The following is a 16,295-nucleotide window of genomic DNA, read 5'->3' on the forward strand; positions in this document are numbered from 1 at the left end:
TATATGTATATGTACATGTTATCTATAAATCTAGGACAAAATTTCATAACAATCGTTTATATACCTATATATGCAACGTAAGGATATAATAATAATTAAGGACAAGAACACTGCGAGGTAACAATTTCCTTGAAAACGAGTACCTTAACATCAAGGATCGGGGCACACGATAGACTTTAGGTTTAAAAATAGCATAATAGGATAACGTAGCACTGCTCGCAAAAGTGCCTCGTATACTGGTAACGATTTCATCAGTCTGTACGTATTGCTGACACTGTATAGCGGCGTAACTATATCACTACTTTCATATCCACATGCTCTAAATAATGTAACATTACGTAATGTTGTTATACTGGTTATAAATTGTACGATTATAACGGAGGAAACAGTTTTGTATATCACTCGGATATTTCCTAAGAAATATGCGTAAAACATCAACATTTAAAGTGCCATGCACATGCAGAGTGTCATTTCACATCCGAAATGTTTCACGCGACATGCACGAAGTCGGGTACGAAATTCATATTTCACGACCGAGCGCGAGGCGTAAGCGAGAAACTATTAATAACTAAAATTGTATCCTTCTTTCTACGTCACACTTGGGTCACTTTTAAAACGTCAGCGGCAATAAATAACATAAAATGTCTTTTCGTAATTCCTTCAATAATCATACGTATGCGTATTTACAAATTGCACATTAAGAAATGTATTGCATTTACGATTAATTAGGCACCTCGTTAACAAGAAAATAATATACACATTATGTGAAAATAAATTATAATTACACACACACACGCACACGCACACGCACACGCACACGCATACGCATACGCATACGCACACGCACACGCACGCACACACATACACACTAAACGATGATGTGAGACTGTAAACTGTCTTGATCATTACTTAGTACATCAAGAAGACAAGGAAATAAACTGTATGAAAGGAATACTCTATGTAAAGTAGAAAAAAGTATACCTGATTGCCATCGCAGTGATAGCGACTATAGCATCCGAGACAAATCGAGAGCAGAGAAGTATGATTTCGATAAGAGTCATATTTGTGCAATATTTTTAAATAGAAGAAGCCATTGATATTTCTTCATTCTCGATTCGGCATGAATGCTCAATACGTTAAATAAATGAGGAACATTATACACAAACTCTAAGATGCAAACTAAAGCGAATCCTCAGGATACTACACAACAACACTTTCTACATCTAGTCCGTCTTTCCATAATGTTGCTCTTATATCGTTCAGTGACTTTGTAAGCTTTCAATTTTAATCTAACATTTCCTGCGTTATCACTGATATCCTGACTGTGCGCCGAATTACTTCTCGTTGTATTTTTCGAGGTGCACGTCTTTTGTTTGCTCTCACAACTTGTAATCTCTGCGTCGTGACTTACCGCTTGTATATCTGGGCATATCTTTATCACGTGACTGTCGCAATCTTGATCTCTAAGAGGTTCTATCTTCGTCTCAGCCTTCTTGTGTGGTGTATCGAGAGTTTCTACATTTATTCTGTCTAGATTCATATCGGTTTTTTCACGCCTTCTCCGTAATGCCTGTAGAGAACTCGATTGATTTTCCAATAAGATTTCGGTGTATTGTATGTTTTTGAAAGAAGATTCATCTGGAACATTCCGTTCCATAGTCAATTTATCATTCGTTCTATCGGAAACAACGTCACTTTGCACGTAAAATGTGTTTCTCACAATAGCTTGCGCTTCTATTTGACATTTCGTCTCCTTACACATATCGCATTCATCCTCGATAAATTTTCTATCGTCCTCTTCAAAGTACAAGTCTTTATTTGATATCAATTCGTTGTGGTCTTTCAAATATGTGTTATTCTCCTTTCCTACTATTCTATCTGTACTTGGACTCAATCTGCTGCATTCTTCCTCATCCATCTTGTCACAAATCTCTGACTTTTCCGAACTTACAGCATCGCCACTCAGTGTTTTTGTGCGGCCATCTGAATATGTGCTCAGTTTGTTTTCCGAATAATTACTCAATCGGTCGTCGTGGAAGTATGTAGAGCTTGCGTTCGACTCGAAGTTACTTGCATTTATTATTGCTATCTTCGGTATGATCAGATCGGGCGGCAATCCGTCGACAATGTCCGGAGGACTCGAGTTCGAGGAAGATTGGTTCGCAAAATTACTGAAGGAATGATAACCTTGCTGTCCCTTACTTTGGACCCAAGCTTCTGTTAAAACGTGGGATCGTTGCCACGACACATCGCTGTTGCATCTATTTTTTCTTACGCACCATTGATCGTCAGCATCGGACCAGGAACGCAAATGGCACTCGCTGGGACTTCTCTTGATGTCCGAGACATCAACTTCCAGATCCGCATCCTCGTGCTTCTTATTTTGCACAATCAGTTCTAATCTGGACTTCAATAAAGCCGGCGACACAGCTCGATCAATGTGTCGCCTTGACGTGTTCGATGTCTGAGTCGATCGCAGCATTGACGTCGCATTATCACCGCCAACATTGCTGTCGATGTGATCCGTATATAGATCCGGAACCTCTCCGGAAGCCATCAGCGCGTTTGGACTCGGACTGTCCATACTATCTGGTGTGTAAGGATCATGCTTAACAGGTATTGCGTGCAACAGATTAGATGAAATAGAATCCGAACGCACGTTAGCGTAACTATTACAATCAGGCAACATGGACAACAACTCCAAGTAATTGTTGGGCACTCGGAAGCAAAACTCAGGTGCAATTGGCAAGTTGCAGCAGTCTAGCATACCTGCATCCGAGACGAGAGTAGCCTTCAAGTAGACTGGCTGTAAATGGTAATGAATCTTTATGTATTATCGTGCGTTATAGTAAGAAAATGATAAGATGATTATGAAGGGTTTGTGTATTATAGGATTCTATGGGACAGGTAGACGATCTCAAGCTAACATTTCATCTTTAAAGGTATAATGATATATAGTAATGTACTTTTCAATCTGTTAACTTTATCGATATGATATTTACCAAATATACGCGTAGAACTTTAAAGAATCAATATTTCAATCAAGCATTATAATATCATATTTGACAATCATTTTCCAAGTATAAAAATTATGATATATTTTTTTAGACATTTAAAATTTTATATCTCACACCATTTTATATTAGTAATATTTTTTACAATATTGTGTTTGTATACTGTAATGCCCGCATCAGATTAGAGTCATTAAGATTGAAATTTAACCAATCAAAAGAAAGAAAACCATATCAAATTTAGTGAACTTTGCCTTGATTGGTCAAATTCCATTTCAATCTCTAATCTAAGTATAATACTGCCTGTAGAATATGATCAGTACTTTAATTTAATATACTGCATAATAATTAATTATTAACAATATAATACAACTTATTTTATATATATCAATATTTATGTTTTTTATAATATAATGTTTCCAAAATTAAACATAATTTTAAAATCATTAGTGATTATCGCTTTTTATCATGCTATTACATAATAATAAATATTCTCGTGCGTCGAAACAAAATGTTGTTCAGCAATATAGAAAAAAAAATAGAAGGAGCGTTACAATGCGTTGATAATTGATAATTAGATTGAAAAAGTACGATTATTCCATGATAACGATAATAAAGTTAAGAATTATAAGAGAAAGAAATAGATTCAAAAAGTAATGTAGAAATAAAATACTTCAGGATACTACGTGTGTGGAGGTGCTACATTAAACAAGCCCCTATTATGTTTATTGTCAAGATAACGAAATACTAACAGAATAAGAGACGTGAAAGACATAGGGGATTTCAGATAAGAACAGACAGACAGTTCATAGATAAGTACCTTAATGCTTAGAGATTCATTCGAAACTCCAGAAAAACAGGCTGCATCATAATAATTGAAAGAATGGATCATCAGAATAAGAACTAGGCAGTGTGTAAGTATATGTTCCCAGCATAATAAGTAAAAAATGTCGTAGTATCGTTTTATAAATGTAAGAGAAAGATGGTAATTGGAAAAAACTTTTAATCTTACCTTGTGATCACCCATGCACGTATTTGGGCCGATTATACCGTACTCCACTGCCTTGGAATCATCAATCTGTACAAAGGAACATAAGCTTTATACTGACGAATTCTACAATTCACTTTTAGAATCGATGTGCATCGCGAATATAAACTCCACAGAAGCACGTACATTTTGGACTAGCGTTTTCGCAGTGGGGCTCAATAAAACCCGATCGCACCAAGCTGGCACTCTTGTTTGCATATAATTTACAGGCTCGTTAATATCTTCCTGAAACGGGTAACTTGGCACAAAGTTGATTGGAAACTCGAACAACCTTCCTTCAAAGTCCCCCAGTTCTTTATCATAGTCGCGTAACTGCATAAATATGAATAGTTCAATTATTGGCATTCTAATCTATCGATTGAATATGGATCATACCATATTATATGGTATATCATATACATAAATGTAACTTACCCATTCACCGTTATTTTTGATGAAAATGTTCTGATGTTCATAGTGAGAAAATTCTTTTTTGCCTAACGTTAATATGAGATCATCATTTTGGTTGTGAAATTGCAATTTCGAAATATTTCCCTTATTTGATAACTTCTTTTCTTGAGTATTTTCTGTCAGTTTCTATTAAAGATAAATTAAAGTGCTGTAATACATTTGATTTTAATATAATTATTTCATTTATATACAATAATACATATTATTCATTTGCTACAACAATTCAAACGTATGACATATACAAAGTAAAACACAGTTGTACTGTTAAATAATATTGCTTTTAACAATAATAGAAATACTAATTTATTTACGAAAAATTAATATGTTTTTAAGAATTTTTGATATACTAATTTCTTCCTTGTTTCTAATTTCTTCCTTGATTTTTATCAAAATATTATCGTAGCTGCTGATGGAGTCTCACCTTTATTACACTTGCTGTGTCTGTCCTAAAATTAAAGTCACCAAATAAAAAATACGGCACATTTGGATATTTGTCATTATGAAATTTATCTAATGTGTGCTCGAGCGCTCTTCTGCGTGTTTTACTGTATACCGATGGAAACTGTAAAAAAAAAATTATCAAATTAAAAAATAAATCGACACGCACACAAACACATACTAACGTATACCGAATAATATCGTAAAAATTTCTTACCATCTCCATAGCAATAAAATTACTCGCGTCATGAAATAAGTGTATGTTTATGAGATCAAAAACTGTTCCACTAATACTCCATCGGGTACGCAGAAAACCCTTTCTGGACCATTTGCATTCTGGGAAAAATTCTTGAGGAAACTTAGCTTTCTCTTTGGTACTAACTGCTTCTATGTTGCCCGAGTGGACATCTTTTCCATTTACAGGTATAAAAGACAATTCTAAAATCATATAATAATAGAAAAATATTACATATGATTATTGGGAACCATTTAAAATGAAGTTATATGGTACGTACCATTAAAATCCCATAATAAAACATCGTTTAAAGACTCGTGCACGAAGTAGAAACTTCCTAGAGCCTACAAAAGAATCTTGATAAGAATATTGCTTTATTTAAAGCAATTGAGTATTCAATAGAAGTTATATTCCACAACTCACCGTAAAATGTTCAGCGGATGAATAATCCTCGTCAAGAAATACCCTAATTTTGTCAAACAACCTTAATTCTTCCGATGACATAAGTAATCTGTAAATAACATGTTTCATTATGCATTAAATTGCAGTAGAAAAATATGATATAAGCTTCAGATGAAAATCTCTATAAATAAATTTTTCAAACAATTTTTTTTATATGTAATATATACATTTCTCCCCTGTCAATATCATACAATCAACTTATCTTTTGAAGTGACTCACTCAACTATAGAATCACGCGTGATGCATCTATTTTTATCCCTTTCTGCCAGTTATGCGTTAAATCATATTCAATATCATATATGTGGAAAAAGAAAGCTATTTGTTTTGGTATATTTATAAAAGGTTTAAATACATAATATCGATACAATGATAAAGATCAAAAGTTAAATGATCGTTATAAATACGACTGGAATATTTTACAAAAACAACATTAGACGAGTGTATACAGGCTATCTTAATAATTTAATTATAGCCAAATATTATAGCTCTTGGAAACCTTTCAAGAAGTTCCAATAATAAGATTATAACACGATACCTTCAGAATCTACAAAACGCTCAATCTCTCTGTATGCGTGTAATTTATCATGCTGCATATTTATTGTTTGCTTTATTACAACCTATTGTTAGAAGTGACAATAATGATAAATACGTCTATTTATTTCTATAATTATATATCACGGAGAGGAACAGTTGGAACGCGAGTTGAACCCAGATGAAAAATGTGACCTTTACCTAACAAAGTCCTCCACGTGCCTCATACTTTGCTCGTAATTCTTTCCACCTACTTCTTGGCAGTGCAGCGCTATAAATTTTGGATCCAGCCTCGATATGGTCTGAAAAAGCACTCCACTTGTAACCAAAAAAAAAAAAGGTCGTGCATCGCCGGCGTCGCCAAGCGAATCGCATAAAACGTACGGGGATGGTACTTACGGATAAAAACTCTTCCGTCCATATCTTCAGCATGACACTAGGCTGCAAGAAGAGATAGCTCGTATCAATCTATGAATCCTTCATACTTCGTGCACTTTAAAGAAAAGCTTAATGAGATGTTCGAGGGCGCGCGGATATATTAATAGATTGTTAACGTCACGCGCAAGGTTTTATCGGCGCACACCACCAACCTCCCCCATGGCACCCTCTCCTGATGCGACGACAAAAAAGCACGCGACGGGTGTTCTTTTCTCTGAGTTTCGCGCAAACGACGGATACGATAATCGATCGTGGTAATGGAGAACTCTTTCGCGCGCGCAAATCTGGCTGATCCGACGTCGACGAACATGCGGACTCGTTCTGATTAAAAATCAGAGTCTGATCACGAGATGACAAACTTTTAATTGATTCATCGTTTTCGTCAACTTCAGTAAATTAGAACAAGTATAAGTCAGAATGAGATAGTACAATATATTGGGTTAAAAGGAAAGTAATGTGTCGTGTATTTTTAGCTGAAAATTATATACACTGAGCAAAAAAATTACTAAATTTTAATAAATATTTTTTTAAACAGTCCTAACGGAATATTTACTAAATGTAAACACATATTTATTAAATACGAGAACCATTAGTTCGATTTAACTATCATTTTTTTCATTTATCTAAATATTTATTTATTGTAAGTAAATATTCCGCTAGGACTATTCAAAGAAATATTAAAATTTAATAAATTTTTTTCTCAGTGTATGAAATGTATTCGTGAAAAATAAACAAAATTTAAATTTAAAAAAAAAACAGTTTTAAAGTTTAAAATTAAAAACTTTCAAAGGGTTACTATGTTGAGTTTGTGTGAAATGGTAATTTTTATCAAAATTATGAGCTAGACAAAATTGGAAATATTCTTCTCACTTTGTGAGCTTGTCACGTGCTCCAAAAAAAATTGCAAAAATTTTCTAACGTGAAAGTTTAACCCTTTATGGTCACACTTTTAAAAAGCCACACGATGGTTACTTTGGGTTAAAATGACCCGACCCATCTTTAAAGAGTTACTAAATCGACAGTATTAGTTGCAATGATTTAAAAAAAATACAGTATATACTTTCATCCTTTAAGAAAATAGAACAGTGGCATTTTTGTGAAAAATTTAATTTTAACAAAAAAAAATCATAAACATGTATTAGAATTTAGCGTGCAAGTTACATGTACATAGTCTTTCACGCTAAATTCTAATATATGTTTACGATTTTTTTTAGTGTTAAAATTAAATTTTTCACAAAATGCTCGGGTGATTTTGACCCAGTGTGACCATGAAGGGTTAAAGTTTTCTCTATAAATTCGTTTTTTAAAAATGTTACTAAGATTTTTTTTTATTATTGAATTATCGTAGGTTAAATGAAAGAAGTATTTTGACTTTGATTGCTCACAATTCCGTTAAAAATCATAGTACTGCAATTTAAAAAACAGATTTTTAAAGCTGAAACTTTGCTCTAACACTGAATATAATAGTATCTTGAAGATTAGTTTGGTGAATAAAATAAAAATGATTAGAGTCTCGACCTCTCACATTCTCACGTTCGGTCAATTTTAAATAATCCTGTTACATTCGCGAAGAGTAATCGTTTAAATGACAAATTACAAATTAATTAGAGTACAGTTTAAATGGTCCGATTACTCTGCTTTAATATGCAATCAATATAAAGAAAGCTCGAGATCGTCGAAAGAAATTTACGAGTTTAAAGGGCTATTGTCTTCTTGCGACCAACGCGGATGGTTCGTGTATAGCCATACCTAACTAAATATGTGTACGTACGTCAAGTGTGTGTGTGTGTGTATATATATATATATATATATATATATATGTGTCTTTTGTCTCGTACCGATAAATTCTGCGAAGATGGATACTTGTGACGATGCAATCGCCATAGTATAATAGTATATAATTTTATCCTAAAAACACGATATTACTTTTCTTCCAACCCAATATATACATATAAAGGAAGACAGTATACAGGATGTTCCAACATTCGCGACTCAAAATACCGTTGTAAGAAAGTTCTCAAAAAATTAAATGAAAAAGTTATTTATAAATTTTTATTTTAAGCAGTATTTTTTGAAACAATAAGGGTTTAAAAATGACTAATTACAGACGTTTAGGTGACACCTGTTCATGAGTTACGATATTAATGAGCGCTAACGAGTGCGTACTTCAGCAAGTTCACTAATACTCACAGGTGACTATCTAAATGTAGTCTATAATTGGCCATATTTAAACTCTTATAAACAAGAAAACGAAGCAGACAAATAAGAGTCACGCACAGTTAATGAGGTGCAATGAACAGTATGTGTTAAGAAATTACATTTATTTAGACGTTTTGGCTCTTTTTCAGGCCAATAAATATTATCTCTAACAATATGTAAAATTTTAAAGGCGTGGCTCTCATTTGCCCGCTTCATTTTCTTGTTTGTTTTAAATTATCTAGAATCTACACTAAAAAAAATTTTGTTTATTTTTGGTCCAGTGAATGATCGTTAATCAATGTCCGATTTAATGTCCGACTTAATGTAGTTAATTCATTGATATAATAATGTAGTTAATTCATTGATATAATAATTGGATTCATTTATACAACTATATATTCAGTCTTGCAATGAATTCTAGTAATAGTTTTACAATCTAAATCATTATGAGAATTCATTGGACCAATTTTCATTATTTTTTCATAATTCAATGAATATTTTATTGTATTTACGTACAGTTTTGGTTCAGTGTATTTGTAAATTATCATCATTGTCTTAAATTTGAATTTAAACCTTTATACCTCAGAAACTATTGCCTAAAATATTAAATATTTACAAAAATTTAACTTTATCTTCTTTTTCTTTTATCGTAGGCGATGCCTGTTTTCCTTCACGCGTTGTAATCTGGGTTCGTTACAAATAATTTTTTTACTAAATTTTTCCAAAACTTTCTTGCTATAATATTTTGAGTTATAAATATTTTGAGACCCTGTATATATATATATATCTTTCTCTCTCTAGTAGAATTTTGACGAAATCACTCGTGACTAGACTCTGATATAGGGATCTCTAGTGCTGATGCAAACGATTCCCCGTGACTTTCACAATTCTGATGACGCAATGTTAAATTTATAGTGTCAAATTATATTCAATTCGAAATATTTTTAATCATTTCTATAGATCGCACTGCTCGTGCACTTAATATGTCGTTAATTTGACTGAAACAATGTAGTTAAATAATTTAATTCAAGAAAATGTATTAAATTTGACTCAAAGTTAGTTTATTATTTACTAAGTGCACAACATTAATATATGAATATATTATTTACTTTAAAACTAACTACAGAAATGGATTGATTTACATTTTAACAAGTATATAAATTAAATATAATAAAATATTATTTAACTTTAGGAATTGAAGTGCCATTGCTTCTTTGATATCTAGTAGCAAATTCGATTGAGCGCATTCAATGCGTAATAGTGCACATTAAAGCCGTTGTACACAAATAGACGTAAAGATATGTGTTTAATATAAAAAAAGAAATAGATTAAATCATAAAACTCTTATAATAGTACCTTTATTGTGCTATTTGATAAAATGTATTTTATAATTCAAACTATTAACATTTAATTTTTAAACTTGGATTAGATCAGGGTACAACGACTTTAATATGCATTAGTACATCCAATCGAATGCTATAATAGTGCGACACGAGAAAATTGATGCTTCGATGGAAGTATCAACAAACGTCGGTGCACGCACTCGAGAATCGATATCGGGTATGAGTGTTTCCGACCGTTCCATCCACGTGACTATCGAGAGATTGGGTGCTTTCCATTTAATGACACAAGTCGACACAAACATCATTCTATAGGGCTGCGCACAATCAAAGGCTGCGTTCGGCAGAAAAAACTAATCAGTTAGCGCTTAATAATTATTTAATATGATTGGTTCCTATACACTTAGATCCAATGAAGAACTAAAGGCAAGAACTAATTATATTAAAGAATCACTAAGCGCTAACTGATTAGTTTTCTCTGTTGAACGCAGCCAAATAGGATATAGGGAACGGAGAATAAAAATTTTAACCTGATCAGAAACTGTGTGTATTCCACAGTACATGGTTTCTGATAGGCTGAAATTCTTATTCTCTGTTCTCTGTTCCTTTGATTGCGCGCAGTCCTTATCTTTCTTGACACTCAGAGAGTAACAAAGATGGAACGACACTTGTGTCGACTTGTGTCATCAAATGGAAAGCACCCATTATCGCGCGATTCACTTATTATTATTTGTTTCCGTTATTAAATACAATTGCGCTTAATCGTCGTAAATAATCGAAATTATTTATGCAAGTTCGTACAAGGTTCTTTTTCGCATTGGGAAATCGATATCAGGAATGCAAAGCGCACTAGAAAGCGTTTCGAGGAGCAAATTTCTCAATTTGGTAATCGATTGTTCAACGAGAACTCCTCCTCCTTCATCTCGAATACCTATATACTTAGTTTGTCGCAACTAGATCCCGCTTGGAAAAACGCGAAAGAGAACGTTTCGTTTAAATCGGACGTTACGAAGGACAAAAGAAAGCTTGTAAACATATTTCTCGCAAACTTTTCCAAGTTACATAATCACGCTAACAATTCGTTTCGCGGTATCGTATTATCGTAGATTTCACATGGGAAATTATTGTAAATTTATACATGTATTCATCGTGACGCTTGTGAAACACGTGACAGTGTCAATAACAAGAAATGGCGAAAGTAAAAGATAAGCTTAATTCTTGTGTCGCGGATTGTATATCTAATTTATATAAAATACTGTCGTATTTTTTTTTACACGTTATGAAAAAATTTAACGAGGAATTTCACGCTCTCTTATATTTGCGTTTGTCATCGTAACAAACTAAAAAAAATTGGAACGAACATTTAAACTCGATAAAAAGACAGGGCTAGACATGTATTTGAAATACTTTTATTCAAAACACAGTATTTGCAATGCAAGTGCATTTCGCATTTTGTATTTCAGCAGAGAGCGCATGAAAGTATTTTGTATTTAAAATCGAAAGATTGAAAGTTTTTTGTATATTTTGTAATTCAAATAGTAAGATTGATTGTCAATCAACACATAATATTTGAAATTCAAAATACAAAACACTTTCAATCTTTCAATTATTAATACTGAGATACAAAAATACTTTTATATACTCCGATGAAATACAAAATATTTTTATGTGCTCTGCTGAAATACAAAATACAAAATACAATCATTAGGTCCACAATTTTGCTTTAAGAAACCTTAAGTCATGAGGCGAAAGAGATTAAGTGGCAATAATTTCTGTCTTTTTAAACTTGTTTTTACGTCTTCAGGCTTTAACCGTTAAGGTCCAGCTATAATACAATTAGCAGTAGGCAGTAATGTAATAAGACGCAAGCAGTAGCACAATTTTTACAACCACGTCTGTCTGCAATGAAGACGACGTAGCGGCAGCTACGATATAAAGTCAATCAGAAAATACACTGTTTGAGGTTACATGCAAAATAGTGATCGAGTTTTCTCAGCAGTTGCAACAGTTATGAATTCACTGATTCACTGATAATACTGAAAATCGTCGTCAAACATAGCCTCAAAGTGACGCAAGACGCTTGCCGTAGGCAGTACCGAAATGGAAATGGTTCATTTCGTTTACGACTACAATTGCGATCTACTAAACCGGAAATACATCTTTTACGACTATTGTTAGGGCCTAAAACTCTCTATTGTAGTTAGACCTTTAGACTTAAGCGAATATTGACCAAAATCCAATACTTACGGCCTAAAGGGCCTAAAAATAAATTAATAATAAGAGTGTTGAGAAGGACTACGAACCATAAGAAAACAATATTTAAAATGAAGATATAATATAATTAAGAAATAAAATAATAATATACAAACGACGTGTTTCGAGCCCGATCGGATCATTCTCAATGTTAATAACAATGTGATAAGTGCATACATAATTTAAAATACAAAACGGTTTAAAATTAGTGGATAACTTTGTACTTCTGAGCCTGATAATCAAGACGTGTCTTCGCAATATTGCTTCAATTCACAAGTACCTTTATATTTTTATTGATATAAAAAGTTTTAGTATGCGGACAGATACTAATGATTTTTTATTATTGGACACTATAACATACTTAATACATTTAAAGACCTCGAATTGATATACTTATAATTGCGATATATCTATAACGAATATTTTTACGCACAATGATTTTGTCAAACAAAGAGCTTTTTATATTGACATCTAATGACACAGCATTTTGGACGTAACATCAACTTAATAACGACAGGATGCGATCTTATGTGACTAGTTTACATCTATCAGAAGTCTGTACATATATATTTTTTATATTTTTTTATCTTTTTATCCATCAATTTTAAACCGTTTTATATTTTAAATTATATATATACTTATCACATCGTTATTAACATTCAGAATGACCCAATCGGGCTCGAAACGCCGTTTGTGTATTATTGTTTTATTCTTTTCTCAACACTCTTATTATTAATTTATATTAATTAAACCATATTACACGATATATTCTAAAAGCATAAGTTCTGTGGCCGATATATCGTCACTTACAATTTAAAGCTTACGGTTTACGGCCTCTTAAAGCAAGGTTATGGACCTAGCCTTAAGGATTCTAAATGGTCAAGCTAGAGCTTTAGTGTTGAAATAATTCTGTGTGAATTTACATACTACATATATGTATAGTTCTTTTTAAACTGCGCGTCGAAAATTATTTTCGGTCTTGAAACGCAAGCCGATTGAACTACTGTAATAATATCACAAATTAAATTGATAAGCAATTTAATAATTTGATGTTCTATCGACATCCTATTAGAAAAATCTCAATGTGTTGAAAATCTGTAAATAAATTTATTGCGAAAATATTTAAAAAGTCCTCAGAAAAAGGACTACATATATATAGTATATAAATTCACACAGAATTATTTAAGCATTAAATCTAGCTTGACCATTATTTAGGGTCCTTATTTCCCAATCGTGTGTAGTATACCACATAATGGTTTTATTGAAAACTTTGTATTCAAAATACAATTGTTTTACAAATACTGTTTTTCAAATAAAAGTGTTTCAAATACATGCCTTGGTAAAAAATATAATACATTAACAATTCTATTTTTTAAATAATCAAAATATTCTGACTCAAGAATTTTTTAAAAAGTGAAAATTGCCAAAGGAGAAAGGCTACGAGTCAAAGTTAGTTGTTAATTGCTAATAATTATAATCTATCTTTAATATCCAATCGATATAAACATTTAATATAGACGTTTCAACTTTCATCAGGTCATTTTCAGTGTAAAACATAAAAATTAAACAATTAAACATAAAAATAAAAATAAAGGGGTCGCAATATCGGTTACAGAATCGTGAAATATTTAAATATACAGATTGAATATCGCACAAGGTCTATATATTAAATGTTTATATCGATTGGATATTAAAGATAGATTAATTATTAGCAATTAACAACTAGTTTTGACTCGTAGCCTTTCTCCTTTGGCAATTTTTACTTTTTTAAAAAATTCTATTTTTATTAATAATTTTCTTTTATGGAATCTTAGAAATTCTCTTATAAAATCTTGGGAATATCTGTATGTTTGAAAACTGTTCCGAATATTTCTTGTCGTTAGTTATTTAGAAACAAAAGGCTTTTTAAAAATTTGGAAATTTTTAAAAGAGATAACTTGATGATTTTTTGAGCAATTTTACACAATGTATTATGATATTTCGGAGCATAGATATAACAAAACATCAATCATTTGCGACACAATTTAAAAAATAAGATTTTTTAAAAAATAATTTTGAATCAATTAAAATTTTGTAATATTAATTTTAAAATGTAATTTGTAATAACTGATTATAGAGGAATAAAGATATGTTCTTTACAGAAAAATGATTTTGAAGAATTAAAAAATTAGCTACACTAAAAAAATTGTTGTCATTTGACTAAATTAATTTAGTTTATTATTTCTTCCGTTGGAAAATTTATGTATTTAAGTGAAATATAATGTTTGAATTAAATACATATATTTTTCAACAAAAAAAAATAAAGACAAATTAAATTAATTTTGTCAAATGAACAATTTTTTTGTCTCAGTATAGTATAAACGTGAAGATAATTTTATTGGACTATCAAAATAATTTTTTAGGTCGCTCAAACTGGTTGTCAAAACTTTGCAGCATTGCTCATGACATCATGCTTCAGTTTCCTACATATTTAATTATTTTAATTATTTTAATGGCCCAACAAAATTATTTTCAGACCTGTATCTATCTCAATTTTAGTCACTTCAACATAATCATTCTACTTTTTAAAGTATTCTTTTTTTTCTTTACGTTTCCATTCTTTTTTCCAAGTATAACATAAAAATAGCAATTTTTTAGTTGTGTCGTTGTAACAAATGGGCAATATTTTAAAATCAGGTGGATGCGTCCAAGTGACACCAAAATCCAAAACTTCTAAACGTCGAAAACAAAAAAGTCGCGTTTTGAGATTTAAGAGCTACAGAATAATGGCCTGGAATAAGGACACGCGAAACTTTCAGCGAGTCCGCAACATCTCACGGTTTTTACATCGAGGACTTAACAAATCGAAATGTCGAAATAAAATACGCGCATAATTAAAACACGTGGAAGGAGGAGGGAGAAGAAAAAGAGAGAGAAAGACGAAAATTTTCAGAGGCCGGAGTCCCGGAGTACAACGATTGGACGGATCGGACCTTTAAATTTCGTCGCGCCGACTTTCTCGCGGTCGACCGGGCGGACTACCTAAAACGAGCCGATCGTTCGGCACGTGTGTCGACCGCGAAACCGTTTGCGTATGCACGAATGTACAAAAAATTCGCGCAATCCAAAGCAGCGGTATCCGACAGGTAAGACGAGAGAGAGGAGAGGAGAGGAGAGGAGAACGGAGCAGCGGCGACGCGACGCGGCAGCAAGTAGGTCGTGTGTCGCGTGGATAAATAATCGCACGAAATCGAAGACGTGCGCGCGATCGATCGATCGGCTTGGTTCTCGGCCGGCCGCGCCTCGTCTCGCCGGTTACGGTATCACGAGGGGGGTCAACGATATACAAATACACATCGTATAAAATAAGTACGCACGTACCTCTTCGAAGATGCTGCCGACGTTCGCGGTGATGAGGAGGACCGGGACAGCGTTGCTCGCCATTCTCGCGATCGGATTTGGTGGTGGGCTCTGATTTCTGGAGCTTCGGTACCCTGGTCTCTCGATCCTTGAGGGACAGTCCGCACCGTGACGGCTGTCGTTGGACGACAACGATAACGACTGCGGTGCCGCGGAGTCACGGTTTGTCGACACTCTCGAAGCGAAGCGAAGCAAACCGCACCGCACTACACTACACCGACGACGACGGCGGCGACAGTGACTGAGTGACGGCAACGGACGAACACTAGCAGCAGTGAGCAGCAGCACCAAGCAGCACTCGTGTCCGCGCGACGATCAACGGCGGCCGCGCACGTCGCTCGCACGCACTCGCAGACGACGACGGAGGAGACTCGACTCGCACACTGCTAACAGAACAAACGTCGCTCTATCGGTCGGTCGTCGGTCGTTCGCGCACCTATCTTTCTCGCTCTATCCATCCGTCTCTGTCGCTACGTCACTCTCCTTCTCAC

General features: G+C 33.4%; 1 protein-coding gene across 1 annotated transcript; it reads right to left on the reverse strand.

The window, feature by feature from the left end:
* Nucleotides 1-835: 835 nt before the first annotated feature.
* 5PtaseI (inositol polyphosphate-5-phosphatase A) lies at nt 836-16,148 on the reverse strand. The gene is made up of 11 exons (XM_018455486.1): nt 15,766-16,148; nt 6,575-6,616; nt 6,377-6,477; nt 5,606-5,693; nt 5,463-5,526; nt 5,165-5,385; nt 4,931-5,071; nt 4,474-4,635; nt 4,186-4,371; nt 4,024-4,089; nt 836-2,806 (listed from the first exon to the last, which is right to left on the reverse strand). Exons 1-11 carry the CDS (start codon nt 15,826-15,828, stop codon nt 1,193-1,195), a joined length of 2,748 nt encoding a protein of 915 aa, XP_018310988.1. The 5' UTR covers nt 15,829-16,148; the 3' UTR covers nt 836-1,192.
* Nucleotides 16,149-16,295: the final 147 nt, after the last annotated feature.

The sequence above is a fragment of the Mycetomoellerius zeteki genome, unplaced genomic scaffold, assembly GCF_001594055.1.
Source record: "Mycetomoellerius zeteki isolate Tzet28-1 unplaced genomic scaffold, Tzet1.0 scaffold481, whole genome shotgun sequence".
NCBI lineage: Eukaryota > Metazoa > Arthropoda > Insecta > Hymenoptera > Formicidae > Mycetomoellerius > Mycetomoellerius zeteki.

Excerpts from the sequence above, each read along its gene's own strand:
- 5PtaseI (XM_018455486.1), bottom strand. The coding sequence starts at position 15,828 with ATGGCGAGCAACGCTGTCCCGGTCCTCCTCATCACCGCGAACGTCGGC. Across the intron at positions 5,527-5,605 it reads CATCCGCTGAACATTTTACG|GCTCTAGGAAGTTTCTACTT; the intron begins GTGAGTTGTGGA and ends ATTCTTTTGTAG. Across the intron at positions 5,386-5,462 it reads TTTATTATGGGATTTTAATG|AATTGTCTTTTATACCTGTA; the intron begins GTACGTACCATA and ends ATATGATTTTAG.